At 36.6% G+C, this 22458-nt stretch overlaps 1 protein-coding gene across 1 annotated transcript in view; it reads right to left on the bottom strand.

The window, feature by feature from the left end:
• Positions 1-1465: 1465 nt before the first annotated feature.
• The window catches only part of LOC149282206 (fibroblast growth factor 12-like), a 62811-nt gene continuing 41818 nt past the window's right edge, over positions 1466-22458 (bottom strand). Inside the window, exons 4-5 of the mRNA XM_089498481.1 lie at positions 9579-9777; positions 1466-1584 (exon numbers count right to left, since the gene is read on the bottom strand). Of these exons, the coding sequence (XP_089354607.1) occupies positions 1466-1584; positions 9579-9777 (318 nt within the window). The remainder of the gene's footprint in view (positions 1585-9578; positions 9778-22458) is intronic.

Genomic DNA, 22458 nt, shown 5'->3' with positions numbered 1-22458 from the left:
GTTATCTGCAGTTGGCTGAACAAATCTCAAGCAGCACCTTTTGTACTAGGTAATCTTTATTACCAACACACCCCTAAATTTGATTTTAGAAAGAATGATATTCATTAGAAACCTTCACCATAAAAGCAGACGTAATCGAATAAGCTTCCTGGGTTATCACAGATAAATGATTTTACTAAGTAACATTTGTGCATTATAAATTTGGCTTTAGGTATGAGTGAGGAGTCTTTACTGTAGTATTTTAATTTGTTATTTTCAGCATAAAAATATTGATGATAGCAAAAGACAGCATGTGATTGGCCAGAGCAATTGACCAACAAACAGCCACCAATCAGAATAAACGTAGGTGTTAAGCTGCTTTTTTTGTTTGTCCTCTCTTGTCTGCTAAACTCTCCAATATAACACAGATAGTGTAATCCAATAAATGGTGAAACCGAATTAATGTCTACCCATATTACTTATAGTTATGTCACTTCAAAATCTATAAGGCAATATCTCAGATAAATTCAGGGCACTGAATGTTGTGCACTGTTTTATATGTACCATTAAAAATGCAGCTGACAAGCCTTACCAGCTGTGGTCCCCGATATTACAAACTATTCCTTTTTACAAATGTTTGCTGTCTTCCAGTCTCATGCTGTGAAATCACCTCTTGAAGATGAACAATGATTTCATAATGTTCGTTTTATTTTTTTGTCTGCTAAAAGCCCCTGTCAAATCCTCGCATGTATATAATTAGTTTTTTTGTGCTTTTTATGAGCTCATGCTTCAAAGTACATTTAATATGAGTAAAATGCTGCATGTGTGAGATACGCTTATACATGTATGGATAAAAAGCTGGGAAGACGATAAAGTAGAAAGGAAGACCGATAGATAGGAAGACTCATAAAAGTAGTGATTACACCTCAAACTGACAAAACTATTAGGAAGGAGCATTTGGGGGAAAAGTACTCAAACTAAGAAAAATCTCTAAAATGTGTGTATTTTCAGCACCCTAATATGATACTGAAGGTTAGTGCATATATTTGAAGCAAAAACTTTTCCTACCTAACATATTGTTTTACATCTTTAACCTTACAGGTATCTAGTAAATAAAGAAAAATTAAATTACTTAACATTTATTTTCCAGCACGACTTTTCTTTAAAGGTAATATCTTTATTGTTTTTTCATATTTTTGTTTTTCTTTTCTTATTTCTATTTTTGTATGCAGAGATGGGAACTTATTTGATCACACAGCAAACTTTGCATAAAATGTGAATGGAATCCAGATTCAAAGGGTTTTCTTCATATTTTGCTCTGGTTGGTGCAAAGTATTGCACGGGCAATTTAATTTCCATTTTGTTGTCCTATCCAAAGAGAAAAATGCTTTAGTTCAAAAACTGTAGTCAACAGAACCTTGTCAGTTCATATGTTTAACTTCTGACTTTAATGAGGCCTCGCTGTCGGGACACTGCTGTGTCTTGGCTATGTTGACTCTTGATTAACAACTTTCCCACCATTCATGGTTGGTGTCCCTGAACTTTTCCTTGAACGTCCTTGCTTCTCTCCAATTTCATGCAGTGATGGTTCTCTATACATGCACACTGTAAAACAAATGAAGACAATTAGTTCTTGCAAAGCAAGGGGTCAAACTTCATTGGTCCCATTAGCATTTTCTGTTCTTTCCACCTAATGAATCAAAACACCTTAAGACATATAATCTCACTCTGTCATCTAAGAAATTTACACAAGTAGAAAACAGCAGAATTATTTAGAATTTTAGACACAGAGGAGAAAAATCCAATCTAACCCAAGAATTAATGTTTTTATCATTATATATATATATGTCTTGAGCATTAATAAAGAACATTACCATAACAGTTTTGTATAGGAACGACCTGGCCTTAACACCAAATGTGGAAAAACGGGAATATAATGGAGAATAATCCTCTTCTCTCCAGTTTATGAAATAAGGAATGTGCAATGTATATGGCAGATTTAAGCATGCAGCCTTGCTGTTTCAATCGTTAAGGGAACAAGCCACTTACTTATATGTTTGATGTTATATGTTACATAGATATAGAGAGATTACTGCACAAAAAGTAACATTTACCATTACTTCTGCATCTTTAAATCCTTTGAGAAATACATTTCGTTGCTCACCTTGACTCCAATGCATCATAAGGCATTTCCCAACTCACAATTTTACCCCCCAAAAAGCCTGGATCAATCACTATCATTGCAGAGCCTATTAAAATACAGGACTATAGTTTTAACATCTTTAAGGAAAGCCTCTAAAAGACATGAAAATCCTAAAACAAGATTGGGCACCTTCTCAAAGAAAAAACAATGATATAAGAGTTTTTTTTTAATCTTTGCAAACAATTATTTTGATCTGCAACCCTTTAGGTAACATTTAAAGTCTTTTTAAAGACCTTTAAGGTAACAAAACATTGAAAGAGAGCAAAGTAGTTATTCAGCTCACTTTTAATCATACAGTTTACTAGTCCTCAGGAAAGTAATTATGGAGGGTGTCATGTCGCAGTCGTCAAAGATGATACATGTACTGATCTGTGTGTCAGGGTATTAATATTTTGCGATACTATGAACTACTGCCTTAAATGTTGTAAATAAATGCTTTATTTGTCTGTAAAGCATATATATATAAATTCAACACTGCCTATTGAGGGCTTCTTTACACAACCATACATCAGCCGAATGTGAATAAATACGGTATGCAGACTCACTGCGCTGGAAAGATAGGAACATGAAAAAGTCTAATGGTTTATCCAAGGGAATTGATTGTATACTGAATGAGTAATTACACTCGAACAAAGGAATCAGGGTTTCCCTGCTATCTGCTTTTCCCATAAAAAGGGAAAGAAAAACCAATATGTTGTATCAGAAAATTCAATGAGCTCATTTACTTTCCTACATGCTGTTTGATACCAAGAAGCTTTTAAATGCAATTACGCTGAATGCAAGGATCTGCTGACTGAAAGCTTCTTCTTACTGTCCCGCTGCTTAAAATGCAGGTGAGTTTGCAGTCAATGAAATGTTGGCGTTTTATACGCACTATGTATGGTCTTGGCAATACCTGAAACCAATGCTTTTTATATCTCTGTACACAGCATTTCACATGGCCAGAGGGGCACGTGGGTTTTAGAGGGCATGGGGCTAGGCTACCACTTTCTTATGCTACTTTGTAACACACAGTCTCTATGTAATTGAGAAAGGCATTAAGGTATAAGGAAAGTAATACATGATCGTTTCACGTTGTAATAGAACACAATGGGTTACTGAGGTAGTGCAGAAGTTTGGTTTTGTGTAATAGGTAGGTTGTGGTGTTTATGTCCAGTATAGCAGAATAAAACTTTAAAGATTAGTCATGCTGTTGTTTGTTTTTTTGCTTAATATTTTTTTTAAAGCACCTGAACTTAACCTGTTTCACAGCTTATGTTTCAAAGTAGCAGTTCATGCTGGCCAATATGCCATTGGACAGAGCATGCCTGGGTTCCCATTCTAAAATGTATGGTTTTTACTGGCTTGTCTCAAAAATCACATCTTGTGTTTGGAAAGAACGGTTTACAGGCTTCTGAGAGCACTGGCTCAACATAAATTCCCAAAACAGCAACTTTTGGTGATAAGTTACCCAACTATGATGGTTTGAAACTAACTATGATGGAAAATGTAATAATCCCATGGGGATACTAATTATCCTCATAGACATTTTTCTTCACATCAAAACAAGATAAAAACATTTTCAGTGGTTGCTTTTGTGTGATGTAACAGTTAAGTGTTCCCAGACAAAATGTAAAATAAACTTAATTTATTATAACATTATAATTATAATAAATGTCATTTATTTTATAATATAAATTATAATTGTCATTTAATAATACAAATGTACAAGTTATAATAATAAATGTATTATATTATAATGTACATTTATAATATACCGTATTTGCTCGATTTATAAGACGAGGTTTTTTCCAGAGCAAATGCTCTGAAAAATCCCCCTCGTCTTATAATCGAGGTCGTCTTCAAATCAGACCTCATTCTGCTGGGGCCATGCTGCTTACCGGGCTTTGGTCGCGAGCAGCGTCCAGGAGAACAGGAAGCTAGCACAGTCCTCACATAACTCTGCCTCCCCCTCCTTCCTCTGGGGGCGGGGCCAGAGAAGTTGCTCGCACAGCCGGACCCCTGCAGAAGTCGGCGAGTGGGAGATCTGCAGTTCAGGTAAGGGGGTGGGGGAGGGTTTTTGCACAAGTATGGAATGAATGAGTATTTAAATGTTTGTGAATGAGTGTGTGTGTGTGATAGCATGGATGTGTGAGGGGGGTGGCATGGCATAGGGAGGCTGTAATCACACTACTATCATCCACAGGTTCCAGCATTTACTGGCTGCCTTGGCTTGATAGGAGTGTGATTGCTGTTAGCAGTTTTAACCCCCTATATGCCACTCAGCCCCATGATATGCCTTTTAACCCCCTATATGCCAGAGTGGCATATAGGGGTATAAGGCATATCATGGGGCAGAGGGGCATATAGGAGGGTATAAGACATTTCTGGAGGCAGAGTGGCATATAGAGGGTTAAAAGGCACATCATGGGGCAGAGTGGCAAATAGGGGGGTATAAGGCATTTCTGGGGGCAGAGTGGCAAGCCTGGGGGCAGATGTGCATAACTGGGGGGGGCAGGTTGGCAAATAAAAGGAAATAAAAAATATAAATTTTTCTCAATCATAGCTTTTATTAAATATGAAAATTAGTTTACATGAATTAATATTTACTAGTAAAACTTTTTTCCTATAGGGTAGTCCTATATTCAGGTTTTTTGTTTTTTTCCTAAATTAATATTTTGATTTTGGGGGGTTGTCTTATAATCAGGGTAGTCTTATAATCGAGCAAATACGGAAGTAAAATTAAATAATTATTAAACCAGGGAGGTTTCGATGATTCAATAACATTAGAAATTATATAACACGTATACCATTGGATTTAATGTCAGGTACCATAAAGTAGTGGCCCTCCTTGACAGCATAGATGTGGGACATTTGCAATAGCCCTTTATGCCTTATTGCAAGGGATCACAGCAATTCAAGTGATTAAAACATCCATTAATTAAATATAAGATAAATAGAAGATAGACTGTTACATTATTCTCCTAAACTAGGCTCAGAATTTAATAAGCATTACAGAAAATAGTTTATGCTCTATATGGAATTAATGTATGGAGCCCATGAACTGCATAGTTATAGTTATACATAATGAGATCTCAGGGGTTGTAGCACGCAGCAGCATGCGATATATTGTGTTGTCATTAATACAATGCTAAACATAGTTGGCACACGGTATTTGTGAACAGGACACTCATAGGGAGAAGAACATAGTCACTTCTACAGCCAAAGTGGCGGATAGTTTACTGCATCTCATGAGACTCTAGTGCCATCTCCAATATAAGTAAATAAATAAGTAAAACAGTAAAATCTGGAAATTTCCACAATGCTGCCCCAAAAAAGTCCAGAGATTCAAATTCTATCCATTTTCAAAATATTTTGGTAGAATTGTGTATTTTTTTTCATGATTAGTATTTATCTGGTACAGATGCCTGATATTTTCTAGCTCTTTTGCTAAATAATATTTTATTTACATACCAAATGGTCCCATATTCACATCTGTTTGTATTGTATTCGAAAAAAACTACTGTAAACATATTAAAATGTAATTTGTATTAATTCATCTTATTTTTCATATGCAGTAAAATGAATAAAATAAAGTAAAATGTGCTTAAAAAATGTAAAATAATCAAAGAATAAATAAAATGAATAGCTGTTGGCCATCATTTATTCCTATATACATTTTCTAGATAACGAGGTGACTTTAGTCTCCTGTATTTCCAGAACATAAAAAGGCCGAGCAGTATCTTCCTTACCTCGCACACTATGATGTCACTTACCATGCAAAAACCTCTGTACCTCACAGCTCCAAACATTTGGGATTTATAGAAAAAGTGGCCTCTATTAATTTCCCAACACTTTGCTTTTCATGCTTGTTTGGCAATACCAAACTGTTTAAATAGGTAAAATGGAGAGCGGCACAGTGGAGATGCTATGACTTCAAATAGTGCAAACATCTAAATTATGTAAGGCAAAATACTACTACTGAAAATAAAGATGAGACAAAGCCTGTAAGCATTTATATTAAACGCTGCTGTAGATGAAGGCCTTTACCAGTAAAAATATGAGCTAGCTTTCTTTATAGCAACTTTCATTTTGGGTCATCATGCAAAGCTTTTATTTCTGTTAGCTTGCATAGTGAAACAATGCAATCTATAGAATATGGAATAAACGTTAGGGATTTAGAATTTAGCGTAGATTGACTACTGTTAGACCATATATATAAGTCAAGAGTCAAAGATGCTGCAACATCTTTTACATCTGGCTAACATGTGAGAAATCACATCACAATAATATCACTATAAAGGACTGTGTTAAAGCTGAGCTATCACTATTCCAGATTCTGCATTGTATACTTCTATATACTAAAGTTATTCATGTTATTGTGTTTAAAGTTCAAAGAACATATACATTATATACATAATGTGATTCTTTAAACTCCATGTAGATGTTTTGTTTGGCATTTGGGTGCAGGTGCTATACAAGTCATGCATATGCAGGGTGGGACAATGCTCCATTACCCCTTCTAGTGGAAAATCCATGGCGGCTTTTCCAAGAGACTAGAGGTCTGCAGGATCCAGACCAAGGTTCCTATGGGGCCGGCATCAGGCACAGGTAATGGGCATTAAAACCCCTGGAGCCAGAAGATCAGATAGACTGTTGCGTGGAGAGGAAGTTCCCCTGCGCTCCCAGGGTAAGGAGAGGCCCTAAAGAAGACCATCCTTGAGCCAAACAAGGCAATACCTGCCTAGACCTTTGTGTGCTGTCTGGGGGAGGTTTTACAGAGCCTGGCTTAGCTGGGTCTGGTTGGGACATCTAGTTAGTGGGTGTTCAGACTGGTCAGTCTGGGCCAGCATCATATAGCTAGAGAGGCTTATATTGGGTTTGTTTCTTATTGCCCTAGAGGACTGTGCTAAGGATCCCAGAAGTGTGATGATACACCCACAACTGTTTAAAAGTCACATAGAAACTTGCTTGTTTTTGGAAGAAAAGCTAATTTTGTCAAATAAATAACATGAAATGTATCAGAAATACAGTGTAGAAGTTGTTCATGTTGAAAATGACTATTGTAGCTGGAAATGGCTGATTTTTATGCAATAACTTTATAAACGTACAGAGGCCCTTTATCAGCAGTCATCATTCCTGGGTGCCAACGGCATGTTGTGTTAGATAATCAAAGTTCAAAAGTAAAATTAATCACTAGAAAGCCCTTTTTGATTATACTACTATAAATTTACACAACCATAAATGTGTGTGTATATATATATGTATATATCCGGTAGGAAGTGTGGGACATGAGCAAAAGCAGGACCACTCTTAGGCAGTGCCGCTGCTTATCGCCCTCCCTCTCTCCTGCTTGTTGCAAGCCACAGGAAGTATGCCACTACTACTGCCACTCAGGAGGGGAAAATCTAGTATTACATAAAAATATTAAATATGAATTTAGCTGTTCAGCCAAGTACATGGAGTTCTATGTTATAGTTATTTTGGTATTTTCTGGGGTTAATACATTTTTGTGAATGTGTTCCATCTCTAACCATGAACATAATGTCTTCTCTTGGAATGGTGTTTCAAATTCTCCATATGTTAATATCTGATGAAATTAATAAAAAAAAAATCCACACACAAAAAATGAAAATTAAACAGTTTAAATAATTAGGATTTGTAGCTTGGAAATATTCTGTGTGTAGTTTTAAAAATTCTTTCTATTTTTCTTATAATACATTGCCCTATTGACTTTTGTGCTTTTTTTCCCCACTGGTAAGCAGGTGTGTTTGGCCAAAAGCAAGTCTTGTAAGTCAAGGAGCTTAATCCTTTTGTGAATTTGCATTGGAGACATTTTACTTCAGCTATCACAGAGGTCCCAAGTTTAGAAAATAGGCTTCAGGGAGACTGGTATTGGAGCCGATACCAGGGAGACACAGATAGAAGAACAAGGAGAGGCCAAAATGTGAAGAAGGGGACACAGATGCGGTTGGTGGAGAAGGTAGGGAGGTACTGAGAGAGCGCGTGCATCAGACATATTCTTGCCTCAGGGATATGGGAAAAACAGCAGCATTTCCGGGAGACTCACAGAATTTCTAGGAGATTTGGGACCTCTGCTATCATGCACAAGAGAAACTGAAATATGAAAAACAAAACCACCCAGACTGGTTGCCAGGATTCCCTGTGCAAAAAAAGTCAAGATTGATCAAAACTGTTTTTGTAATTTCTCCTGAGTAAGAAACAGGCAAGAACCCAGTGGGAGTTTTGATGATGAATACATTATATTATACAGTGTAAAGGCAGCCAAAAAAATTTGAATGCGACTCTCGTGTATTGACCTGCCTGACAAAATGCGAAAATATAGCTGTCCAGAGAAAAGCAGGACCGCAATAGCGCTGGAAGAAATTGGAATCTGCCAAGCCGTTCTAGATCTGGACACAATATAAAGAAATGACTGTAAATTGAATGTAGAATGTTTATTTACCGTTGTAATGAAATTACATGACGTGTTTAAATTTTATATTTTCTCCATACAGAAAATTACCAGACAAAAAGAGTATGAGATGCTCACCAAGAACAGACTTTCATAGCCTGTCCTACGGTGTGCCCCCACTTGGGAGCATCTCAAAATGTAGCTCTCTTGTGCCATTACAGGGGAAAAATGCTCCCAAGTGGGGACGCACCGGCGGACAGGCTATGAAGCAGCTGTCTGTTCTTGGTGAGCATCTCTCTATTGTCATACTGAGCATTAGTTAAGGTCTGTACAATTATGTTTAGATTTAGTGATGTGTTTTATTTATTATAGGAAAGCACAATTACATTTACATACAGTACAGGTGTCATCTGGTTACTATTAAAAGCAAATTAACCAAAAGTAAATGAAGCTTTGTAACTTAGAAATACAGGTTCTAAAAATTTTAAGCATTGCTTTGTTCAGAACAAAAAGTATATGGAATAGTAACAGCATCCTCTGCATGTGGTGCCCACGTTCGGTTTTCTTGCCCTTAATGATTAAAAGTTATATAATTTCCATCATTAAAATATATATATTTTTTAAAGTCAAGGGAATTCCATTATTTTGAAGAATCAGTGTGGCAACTGTATGTGAAATGGTGTATTGTTCTTTAAAACTCCTGACAGATTGTCCATGCGTGCACCTGTGGCACTCGTACTGGGAGTTAGCTTCATGCTCTTCTAGCGTGCTTCCCTATGGTGGCTGCTATCATCACTAAATATTTTAGTGACCTATTGTGTCGATATCTCAGATGCATGCCGAATGGCCTGGGGTGCTGGTGAGTTGGGCCTTAACAGTCTGAAAGGCACTAAGCAACTGTTTGGAGTTTAGATTTCAAATTAAATCATCAAAATATTATGTAAAGATGACCGTTCCTTCAAGAGATGCAGTTTGCGGGTTGTCTATATAAAAAAAACTCACCTTCTATAGGTTTTGGTACAAAATGTGAAGATGCTTTGGTCTTTTTCACTCGATTTCCCTTCATGATTTGACCTTCTTTGCTAAGTCCCAGGAACCACTGGCGTCCAGATACTACCTGACGATAGATCGTCGAAGAATAAATGACGTAGTAATTCTCAAATACAGACTCCTTAAATTTGCATTCTGGGGTAAAAATATCCTGGGGAAAAGGAATAAACACATTAAATAATGCATATAGGGGATTCTATAGTATAAGATGTCATACACAAATGATAAGCCATAAATAATAATTAAATATTTCAGTTCAAAGACGGAAAAATCTGTTTGAAAAAAATGGTCTCCATAGATTTTAGAAACACAAGCTACCAATATTGGGTTAATACATGTATCCTAAAACCAGTATATTTTGGCACACCTAATTGACCATTTCGTATCCAAGCATTATTTCACCAACAAAAAACTATGCCATAGAGTAGGAAATGTTTAAGGCCCTCAAAATCATAAACGTAAGTTTAACCTCTTAAGGACAATGAAAACAATGCATTTTGTCATTAAGGGGTTAAGAAAGTAAGCTGTACAAACAGCTTCACATAACCATAGTATTAAAAACAAAGATTATGGTCGATATGGATATGCTATGGGCAGAGATAAACCCCGGGCCTATTCAGGTTTCTCCAACAAGGAGGGCTGAGATGGCCCTGCAAAATGTATAATTCAATGGGTGAGGAGAATATGAAGATATCTCACAAGTCTAGTTCACTGGTGTTGGCTGTTTATAATGTATAGTGAAAACTGATAACCAGTCCCAGTGCATTAGTTGGAGTTAAAACTTTGCTGGAAAAACACAATTACTCCCAAAATTCTTGTATATCGATGCTTGTCACAGACTGTACTAATGCAATGTTAAAGCTTAGACCTTGAAAGGCAAATTCAGTCATCCAAAGCTTTGCAGATACTTTATATACTGTTGATGTAACATTATTTAATGTACTGTATAAAAATTAATTAATAAAAATCACACATTCGTCCTAACTAAATATTCAATAACACTTAAAACAATTGTCCTTCTGTTATATTGATGATGTAATTTTTTTTTTACTACAATTTTTTTTACCCATTTTTTAGAGAAATAAGCAGACGAACCAATAAATAAATAAATGGGTTGCAATCTCATTTCCTGATACATCAGCTGCAGGCAAGAAAAGTATTAACTGTGAGGGCAGTTTGTACAGGTTTTGGTCACCACACCTCCTCAGGATGATAATTTAGGATTAACAGGGTATTGCACCACACTGAAGTTGACTTTTGTGGCAAATGGTGGCAAAACCTGCTTAATGAAATTCCTATTTTGAGCCCCCCTCATTACAGCACCCTTGCTACAGGAGGATACGATCACTGTGGGATACTCTTTGTGGTGACCCAATACACACAGATCTGTTGGTTCTGGTTTCTTTCCTGACTTCCAGGACACTAGGACTTTCTAGTTGCCAGCAGCTAGACTTTGTCCAGCTCTGGAAAAAAAAAAGCAAAGGATGTTGTGTTTTATTAGGTGAGACCTTATGAGATCTTGTGAAGGCGACGCAGCTCTTCGCACAATTATTTTAGATCAATAAATGGGCTGCTTTCAAAAGTTTAATAAGCACTGGAATACATATTGCCACCATAATTTTAAAAGTACACAGACGCTTCCTTTCAAATGGATAAATCTTCCACCTTGCCATTGTACAAACATTAAAGTGAAAAAGAGATGATTTACTGAAATATAATGCACAGCAAACAAGTTGGAATTGGTGAGGGACTGTTTCTCTCTTAATGGAACATAATGGTTTGATTAATCATTTAGTGATTTATGAATGCTCACACTGAAAATTAGACTTTTGCATTCATATTCGTGCGAACATGAAAACGAACATGAAGCATGCGTTTTCGTTGTTCAGCCCAAATACCAAAGAAACAGACATGTGGCGGCAAAACGTATACGAATATGAAGACACACAACACAAAGAATCTTCGTGTTCATCTTCTTTTACTAATCTCCCTGGTCCCTTCTCCATCTAGCCTACCTTATCTACGCAGCATCGCAGGGGTTAATGGGAGCGGAAATCCGTAGGATCGCCGTCAGACGTTAAAGGGCCGTGAAAGCAACTCTATTGGTCGCCGGCAGGGGCCTCCTCTGGCATCAACCAACTGCTGCAGGTGCACTTCATTGGTTGATGGCAGAGTGTCAAAGTCACTCGCCTGAGTACCCGCTATCCACGGGTACCGGATCCAGCCTCGCACCTCCAGCTTCCTCCTCTGCATCCTGCGTGACTGCTTCTAGACGCGCGCCCTCAACAAACATTATGCTTCCCCGAATGAAGACGGCGGGAACACGCTCGGATGACGTCACGCACGGACGCGAGGCGTCCACCGAGCGACAAGTTTAAAACCCAGCACTGAGCAGTGATCAGTTATTGTGCGGAGTACAAATGTTTCATTGTGAATTCTATCTTCCTGTATTCCCCTGTACCAAACCTGGCTATACCCTTGGACTCCGCTGACCTCCTGAAGCCTGACCTTGGCAACTAAACGTCTCTCTCAGATATTTGTGTACTGACCTTGGCTATTGATTCTGGTCTCCGCTAACCTCCTTGTTCCTGACCCTGGCTACTAAATAGCTCTTTTTGATTCATGTGCTCTGACTCCGGCTATCTCGTGTCCTGCATTCCGGACTCCACTGTAACTTGCCTTCATAACCCCTGACACTGAGGAGGCTCCTGCCGGTGACCAATAGAGTTGCTGGTACGGATCTTTAAGATCCTGGCGCCAAAGCTGCTGCGTAGTGCGTACTGCGTTAAACCCGTATTAACCCTTTCTACACGAATGTACACGAATGTTCGCCCGAACCCAACACAGGAACGGGCGAATATTCGTGGAATACGAAGATTTTTTCCCCACGAAGACGGCACCCTACTGAAAATGACTTTTTCAACTTCATAACACAGAATGGAAAAAATACAGGCGAGACATACAGTATGATGAAACAGTGACACTTGAAAGAGAATGATTAGTCAGAGTAATAATGCTATTATGACAGGCTTATCAATATTTACTGCACATTTTAAGAGAAGGCTAACGTTTCCAGGTGGAGCTTACAGGTACTAATTCAAACAGCAACTTAATTTCATAAAAGTATTGCAGTAGTGAACCAAATCTCTTTCTCCCTTTTATATATATATATATGTTATTCTGATGGAAAATTATCTTGGGTCACTACTTGTCATGCTATCTCACTAAGCTCTGTATGTATAGAGTCTATACTGCCTGGAGGTATTACACATCTTACACAAAGGGCTGGATTCTCCACAAGTTCGACCAGATCCCCACATTTAGGTGTGCCTTAGGAGGCAGAAGAGCAGCACTGCCCACATCCACCAATGTTATACCTCTTTTTGTGCTCTGGACTGGAGCTCTTGATTATGCATAATTGTATGGTGCTTTTGATTGCAGACCAATTCGCAAATGAGAATGAGAAAGAATGTTCCACCAACTTTTGCTTAGACACCACTCACACAAAACATGCCTCACCTATAAGACATTTTTGGATTACTTTAGACCCTCCCAACATTTCCAATCTCCATGCTTTTTTGGGGGATGTATAGCCAAAGGCAGGGTTCAGGATGGGACAGATTGCCTACCATGCCCGAAGTGCACCCTCTGCACTCAAGTTTAAGGTGGTCATGGAGAAGCTGGAATGGAGGTCTGTGCCACAACAGCACAGGGTGGACAATAGCCTTTTTGCTATGTGTAAATCCAGCCAAAACGTTGCAACTCATTCAGCTATTTGAACAAACCTCTTTATACATAACCCATAACGAGGAAGGTGATAAGGATGATGATATGAGGTGTTCCAAGTTTTCAAGTGTTCCCTGCTTTCTCATCATTCCAATCTTGTCTTCCTGCTGTCATTTCACTATATTTCCTTATCTCTATTCTGTCCTTTCTCTCCCTGCTCTGCTTCTGCTTTCTTCTCTCCCTACCCTTACATCCCTCTGCTTCATCAATCTGTATTGTTGTCTCTTTCATCGCTTATCACTCTGCTCTCTTGTCTTATTGTCTCTTTTTTTCACATATTTTGTAAATGTAAGAAGTGATCTCGATTTGGTTTTCTATTTTGAGTACAGAAAGAAGTATTGAGAAGAGAATTTGTATGTAATTCAGTTAGGGTTCAAATGAGTCTATGTATGTTCCCTGCTTGCAAACTGTGAGAAAAGTATAAAAAAATGTTACTGATCTTTTATTAGCATTAAAGGATTAAGCACCGCTCTAGTGAGTGATGCCAGGATTTGAATATTGACGGCTAATATTTCTTCTGAATTCGTATTGATTAGTAAAACCTTATTTAGAACAATTTAGAGACAAAGGAATCTCAAGGTCATTCTGTGCCTTAGGTACAGCAGTTGTAATTAATAAAGACTGAGGCGCTCAAATATGCTGAGAGCACAGGAATTTAGATATTTACGTTTATGGGAAGGCACTTCATTGTGGATTTATAGAATATCAAATAAATTTAAAGAGGAAACCTCCTAAACCAAAACATATTCACTTGGATACCAATTACAAAAAATCAACGATGAATGTATCCGGGATATCGTTAAGCAATTTTTCAGACTTATTTTGAATTGCTCCTGTTTTCCTACTCCTAAATCTAAATATATATTGTGTGACTAAAGTTAACACTCACCACATTGAGGAATATCAGATATATTGCGTGACTAAAGTTAACCCTCACCTCATTGAGGAATATCAGATATATTGCGTGACTAAAGTTAACCCTCACCACATTGAGGAATATCAGATATATTGCGTGACTAAAGTTAACCCTCACCACATTGAGGAATATCAGATATATTGCTCACCTGTATAAAACTACAATATTCTTTTTTAAATGAAATCTGCCAAGAATTTGATATGATTGTAGATAAAAAATACTACATTCTTTACTGTCTCGCCTGGCACCAACCTACAGAGGTTATGTGCTGAACCATTAAAAGATCATTTATAGACCACATGGAGCTATTTTACCCTTTCAATAACGGAGCCCTGATTGTCCCTTGATCTCAGATCGTACTTTAAACTGATTATGATTGATTTCACTTTTTAAAATAATCTCCAGAAATTATACCACCTTCTCTGGCGCTTTCTTGGGCTGCTCAGAATTATGTTTTATTCCTTTACCGGCATCCTTTTACTTTATATCACGTAGAACTGCTGAGAGAAGTGTACAGTAATTCCATTAGGCTTTTTCATGCTTGGGAGGGATAAAACCTTCAGAACATAGAGCAGTTTGCAAGTTTATGATCCTAAAGCCAATTAAATGTCTGAGTCCAGTGGCAAGGTGGTTGATGGTTTCTGGAGATTTGTATAAACTTTTTCTCCTTCATAGTGAAATGTTCCAGACATACAACATCATTGTGCGCATTTTATGAATCCAGTTAATGGGTTTGTTATCAGAAAGAATCTTGTGCACAAAATTAGATTGCACATTCTTTTTTTATGACACCTAGCACTATAAATAATGTTTATAGCCCTCTAGAGGAAGGAAATGTAGAAAAAGAGGGTAATTATGTTATTTTTTCAGCTTACAAAAACTAAAAATATTTTAAAGATACTAAATGAGGATTTTTTTTTTATGTACTACAAAATATTGCAAAGCTGGTGTCAAGAAGTCTAGTCTCATAGCAAATTTAGGAGATGGGCTTTTTCATAATATTTCACATATTGCAGCCATAATCTTAATATTCATTTAATGAATACAATAACTGTAGAGTCTGTGGAGGATTCGGCTATTATATGTCCACCAGATCTGTACCAGATAGGTAGTGATCAGCAGGAGGGAGAAGGAAGGTCTTTCAGTACTGATACATGATTCCTGAAGAGGCCAGATCTCCATAGTTCTACCCGCTAGACCACAAATGACTACACTTCCAGAGCTGTACATCTGAAAAACTCTGAGAACTTGAAGTAGAGGGACCAGCAACAACAGGGCTCTATCTACTAGAAAAACACTCCATAAAATTATCTGGAAGATTATGCAAATAGATTAGAAACATAAATTTAAATAAACCAATACATTTATATGTGAGGCTTGTAAAGGTTCTTCTATTACTTTACAGAAACTGCTCACTAATTGAAAACTGTTGCGTTCCACCAGATGGTGACTTTATTAAATACAGGTATAATCACTTGAGAATCTCAGGCTAAGATCCTCATTCACTGGCGACCCAATTAAAATACGTTGGCACAAATGGACAAAGGACAAAAAAAAAATAATACCGGTATATTTTAAAAAAAATGATTTGAACATATATTGTATATAATGACAAACAATATCAAACTAGTACATGGCTGTGGAATAAGTGGAATGAGGTTTGATCACTCTCTAATAACCTACGCTGTATAATTTTATTTGATCTGTAACATTTAAAAGACCCCTTTTGGCACTTTAAATTAAAACCACATGATTATTATAAAAACCTGATTATGATAATGGATAATGAATACATATGAATAAAGCTGACTAAGAGAAGTAAAGGAAGCAATCATTTTGCTTTTATTGGAAGACTATGATATTTTCAAGATGCACACACATTTATTCATTTTAAAACTATAGGTGTTGCTTTCCAATGAGGTAGAAAGTATAATATGTATGTACTAATGACGTGCACAAATGGTACTGTACATGGCTGCCACAAAAAATGCTAGACTTGAATGTAAGGACTGTCCAGGAGTAGAAAGGGCATGTTCCAGTTTCCAACAGGTTTTGTATGCTCAACACTAGTCAGGTCTACCTGTCTTTTCACAAAACCTGGTTTTAGCTACCAACTTTGTTTTGTTGATTTAATTAAGGACCTGGTAGAGTCTAATCTGTAATTCTGGACAAAACCTGCTAAAAACAAGGCTTCTAAACTGTTTCACTGAACTGCAGCTTTCAACAAACTTGAAGAGCCCCTGAGAAGCTTATGGACGTGGTGAAATGTATTGACATGGCAAGAAGGACACTCTTATCTACAAAGCACCCTTGTGTGTATTTTCATGATTGTGACTTTCATTGCAGACTATTTTTAACCACAGTAGATCACTTGCTTAACTAGTTCTAGCTCTTTTAACCATGAATATTTCTTTCTGGGGGGAAATCCATAAAATAAACAGGCTTTCCAAACTAGCTCTTCAAAGAGGCTTAGATCCTAAAAAGCAGGTGACCAACCCTTTATATATCAAACTGAGAGTATAAAACAATACATTCCATTTGCCTGGTTTTATACAATATATTCACAAATGTGATAAACCTACATTTATGCAAACCCAACATGTACAGTCTCTAGAACAGCTTGTTCAATTCTAAAAAGCATTCTTAATGAAAAGATTTAAAATTGCCCCAGAAATATATTATCCAGACAAAATATTTTGCTTGTGCTGGACAGAAATATATGGTAACAGCAGGCACTGCATAGTGAAAATTTACAAAATGTATATTAAAAAGTCTAAAAATAACAATTCTAGGCAAGGAATGATATACATTACTAAGTAACAACAGCAGGTATATATGAGCCATTTTAGTTTTTGAGTGATGAGTATTGGGTAAACCTATTAGTTCTCCATCTTTAAAGTTGTATGGCGTCTTATGGGTATCTGATGCAAGGGTTGTCCTACTGAGGAGGCAAGTTACATTTATTGAGTCGGAGTCCTTTTTTCAACAATACTTCCAAGTTAAGATATGCTTTCCATAGAAACTCAATGCAAATTGGGAGTCAAATCTGCTTGAACAGTGGTTGATGTAGAATATAAAAGTGCAAATATCACACAATTTTGATTTTTCCTTTATGTTATTGCACTCCCATTTTGGACACATGAACAGTGGTTGAGCCGACAGCTGAGTCTACTTTAGCGATAAGATAAGCTGCTCAATTTCAGCCAAATCAGTTGAGCTGACCTAAGTAAATGTAACCTTGAATAAACCCCAGAGACAAGCACCCTTAATTATACTTATTAGAAACATGACACTGGTTCCAAGATGAATGAATGGAAACACAGAATTTGATGGCAGATAAGAACCATTTGGCCCATCTAGTCTGAGTTTCTAACGCAGGAAAAAACAGGCAACACTTAATTAATGGATGGTCCTTATATTCAGGATATATATACACAGTACCCCTATAATCATGCATGTTTAAATTCCATTACTGTGTTAACCTCTGCCATTTGTGCTGGGAGAAAAAGACTGCTACTCAAAACTTTACAATGCATAAAAATGATCTGTTACGCCTTTCAGGTTCTCTCCTGAACTCATCTGTTTTTATGTCAAAGTCCAAAATCTTAGAGTAATACTTTTTCATTATGTGATTGATACTTTTCTATCTCACTGCTGTCCTTAATAGACAAATGGCTCAGAGTGCCAGGGTAAGCCCCGAAGTACAGGTGGCTATAAAGCAGATATGCAGTTTAAATTTATCACCTTGGTCCTGTACCTAGTAACTCTACCAGCAAACGCCACATCATAACACCTTTAGCCGTTAATTTACTGTAAGAAATAAAAGTACAGAAAACTTCACAACTCTTTCAGAGATTGGAACTGTATGTATTTTTTTGCATCATATTCAAACTAATTCTATTTGGTTAATACTGCATTTTCTAGCCACTCTTAATATTTCGGATTAAAACATTTCCTGTGTTGGTATCCAAGAAAGATACGAACGCATCCCTTATCCTCTTCTTCAGACTACTGCAGTCGGTTGTTTACTGGCCTTGCGGATTCCCAGCTTTCTCTCCCCAAATCATTTTATTGTCTTCTCAATAAATCTCTCTGCTTCATTCTTTCTGCCAAGTATAAGAGAAAAAAAATCTGTTCTTTGCTTCTCACATGACTCCTGAATTAAATGCTCAGCTGAGAGAGGATTCTCCTTTTATGTCTTGCTTGTCTCTTAGGGTTTTTATTTTGATTTAATTTGCAGATAGTTCAACTGCTACCTGGTCCAAATATACCACTTGTTCAAAGAGAGGCATCTGTACTCAATTATCTATCCTACTGTTTTCTACATAATAATAAATAGGCAATTAGACATTTCAAGGACTATCTGTGTTTTAGAAAATAATTTTAATTTTTAATTTAGCTTTTCAATGTTGAGCTGTGTGTGATGAGATTCAATCAATTGTATGGTAAGCATGCACACCATGTCACCTAAAGAACTATAATTACAAAATATAGGGTCATGTCAATGAATGGAATTTTGAATTTCCAAACCCTACAAAGAGAACCAGTTTTAAATTAAATGGCAAATACCTAAAATATTTTTTTTAATAATGAAATTGTGGTATAATTTTTAACTTGGGGAAAATGGGGAAACAGCTTCTTGATCCAAGGAGAGAGCTGACTGCCATTCTGGGGTCAAGAAGGTATTTTTTCCCCTAGTTTGTTGCAAAATTGGAAAGAGCCACAAACTGGTTGTTTTTGCCTTCTTTTGGATTAACAGCAATTAACAGATATGGGAAAGGCTAAAGTTTTTTTCAGCCTATATAACTATGTAACTATATCTGCGGTGTATGACCCTGCACTGTGATCTGCAGAATATATATTCCAGTAATACCTTGTGCTTTCTTGATTAATGTTTTCAAGTATAAGTTTTTCTTTCCTTGGTAGCACAAGGCCTGGATGGATATTATGTAATCAATCATGCTGTACTGATAAAGCGGAGAAATCCGCTAAGTTCTTCATCTCATACATAGTATTCAATTGTTATGACTACGATGTTATTGATATGCCATTCTCATTTTATCATTATCTTCCTGCTTGGTTCAAATACAGAGAATCTGATGGTTGGTTATATATGAATGTCTAGCTATTTATTGACTTAAACGCTTTTGGAAATTCCTGTAGATCAGCTCACCCCAGTTAAGAATATATATTTCCATATTAACTTTATTATGCCTCCTATTACTTTTGTGGCATGGAATACAATACATCCTCCTGGAGAAATATCTGTTCATATTAAACTGTGCTAATCTCATTTTAAAGTAATGGTGTACACCCGCTTCTTTTTAAAGCAAAAGCAAATTGTCATTTGTCTAATGTTCTTTGGAGCTTTGTGATATCACACGTTTAATGCAGCCCCCTGTCTGATATGTTCAACATTGACCTTTATTCTGTTGCTTAATCCATCCAAAAGGGGTTAACTGACCTTTCAACAACAAAATCAGCAAATATATGACTTGAAGCAAGCAAGGCACACGAAACAATAATCAGATTCAACGTTGAGTATTTTTCACACCATGCCCTGAGTTTCTCTTCTTTTCAAATCAGGCTTATCGCAATGTCAGTATTCAAAGAATAGCCAGTTTCATTTGGAGTGTATGAAATATATGTAATTTTTTATATGAAAATTCCAAAACATGCCATGGACGTCAAAGCTTGTTTTTTCGCTATTTAAATAATACGTGCTGTATGTTACGGTTACCATTGTTTGTAAAGTGGCTTTACTATCAGCATTGCTTGATGACAAGACCTACTTCTATGGATCTACGGAAACACTTGCAGATACGGTTCGGGACCCACATTTAAGGTTTGCCAAGTTACCATTTCTTGCGGATCATTGCAGACAGCAATTCTCCCACACACTGCAATGGGAAAATTATAAAAACATAAAGGTAACTCAATCAAGATGCAATGGATATAAAAGGCATATTTTTTTAAGTAACACTATTGTAACCCCCCCCAGTCATTATTCTCTGTTTTTATCTTATGGCAATATCTTTATTTTATAGTTTTAATTACATCTATTGCAGAGCTTCCTCCTATTATCTTTAACCAGCGGGGTGCTACTAACATTAACAGCAATGATCCATCTCTGGCTGTTATATCATTTGCCACCTCCCTCCTAACTATAAGGTATTTATCTCTCAATATGTTTTGTTTACACACATCAAGTACATTAGATTTCGTAATTTTTTATGCTATAGATTTTATTTTATTTGTCTTCTGCATACAGCAGAGATTTGCACACCGTTTGCCTATTAATGGTTCACTAAACTTGCCAAAACTAGTCCCTCTTCTGACTCTTCATATTAAGGAAATTAATTCCCACCTGTCTTTACCTACGGAGTATGTTATTATTATATTAACTACCACATCTCTGTATACAATAGCATTTATGACTCCATAAGCACAAATGGTTATCTTATAACATTTGTTACTTAATACATTTTGCCAATTATGAAGATTTGATATTACACAATAGAAACTGCAAAACTCCACTTTTAGACATGGTTACTAAACTGTCCACCATACTTTTGTCGATTCAAATGTTTCATATGTTATTTCAGGGTTTCCCAGGTTTGTAATATTATTGGCACCCTTTTCTGCAATATATATAGTAAAAATATTCTAGAACAAATGTGGCTGCAATTTTTTTGTTTACATTTTTACAGTGATGTCCCTTTTAACTGGTCCATAAACCCTTTGCTTACAATTACAAATATGTTAGCTCCGACGCACTATTGCTTGAGGCCACTCAGCAGCGTCAACTCATAATGTATCAACCAAGCTGTAAAACGAAACTGCGGCACATTTAGTCTCAGCAAGTATTTTAATCGCCATTAAAAATGATGGCAAAGGAAGCCAAACACTCGTGAATCGACCAAAGTGAAGTGTCCAGTGAGGCCTGGAAAGACGTTTGCTAGTTGAAACCTTGTGATAAAAACTATCTTTTTCTGTGGCATAAATTCATTACAGTGTTCCTATTAATACTTTAGACAGAACAAGAACTAAAACTTTTCTGCCTGTGCAACCCACTTTACGCCTCCTGGAGCCACAAAGATGCAGAACGCACTAGTCAGACTCCAAACATGTCAGATTATTTCGTTTTACATTCAGCGTTTCACCTTCAGGGTTTCTAGAAGTGAAATGCAGTGTACTAGGAGTTATCAGACACATTTCTGACTAATCTTCAAACGCACTTTTCATCAATAGATTTTCAGAATTTAGCTATGGGCATAAAAGATACTTGTGATACAACCCTAATTTATGGCAGAAAATAAACCTGTTCTTGTTTGAAGCTTTTTGTAGACCTCCAGAATCATTTTAAGAAACATCGTCTTATTATAAAATAAAAGGAACCATGAGAATGACAATTCTGTGATTTTACTATGGGAAAGTTTTGTGATGGGGATTCAAATGCCAGCTATATAATCAAACAGTTATATATATATATATCTTCATTATGAAAATGACTACAATGCTTTGTACAAAAAAACCTCCAGCTGGTTAACAAAAAAGGCACATATACAAATATCCCTCTAAGTAATAATTGTTGTGACATGTACTTATCAAGTAATGGAAACAAATTCATACCGATATCAATAGTTTATGTAAAGTGATCACATTGTTTAAGTGCACTTTGTGACTGTCAAAACTATGAATTTACAATTCATCTCCCATGAAGCTATAAGAGCTATTTAGGTGGCTTACTATTCAATAAATACACAACAGGAGCAGGCAAGACATGGACTTTGCTTCTACCATCATCTGGTGCTTCATTTCTGTCATAGTAATTGTTTTGTCCTCAAGTTATCTCCTTTCTATTCACCCCAAACTTACCTGCTTGAGCAACCTAAAGGTGAAAGTCATGCAGATTTTCGAGAAAAGGACTACATCTACAACATAAAGTGTATTTTAATATATACACAATTATGTAGGTTTATTTAGTGTATGGAGCTTCAAAATGCAGGATTTGGGAAAAGATATGTTTTAAATAAAAAAGTATAACAATTATTATTTTTTACTTGCTTATCTTACATTATCCCTACCATTTCAGTAGTTCTATCACACAGTAGCATACCTAGCGGGGGG

Source organism: Sceloporus occidentalis, unplaced genomic scaffold, assembly GCF_023333645.1.
Source record: "Sceloporus occidentalis isolate IW3139 unplaced genomic scaffold, rSceOcc1.0.p SCAF_121, whole genome shotgun sequence".
NCBI lineage: Eukaryota > Metazoa > Chordata > Lepidosauria > Squamata > Phrynosomatidae > Sceloporus > Sceloporus occidentalis.
Note: the sequence above shows the minus strand (reverse complement) of the source record. Positions and strands in the feature narration are given on the sequence as shown.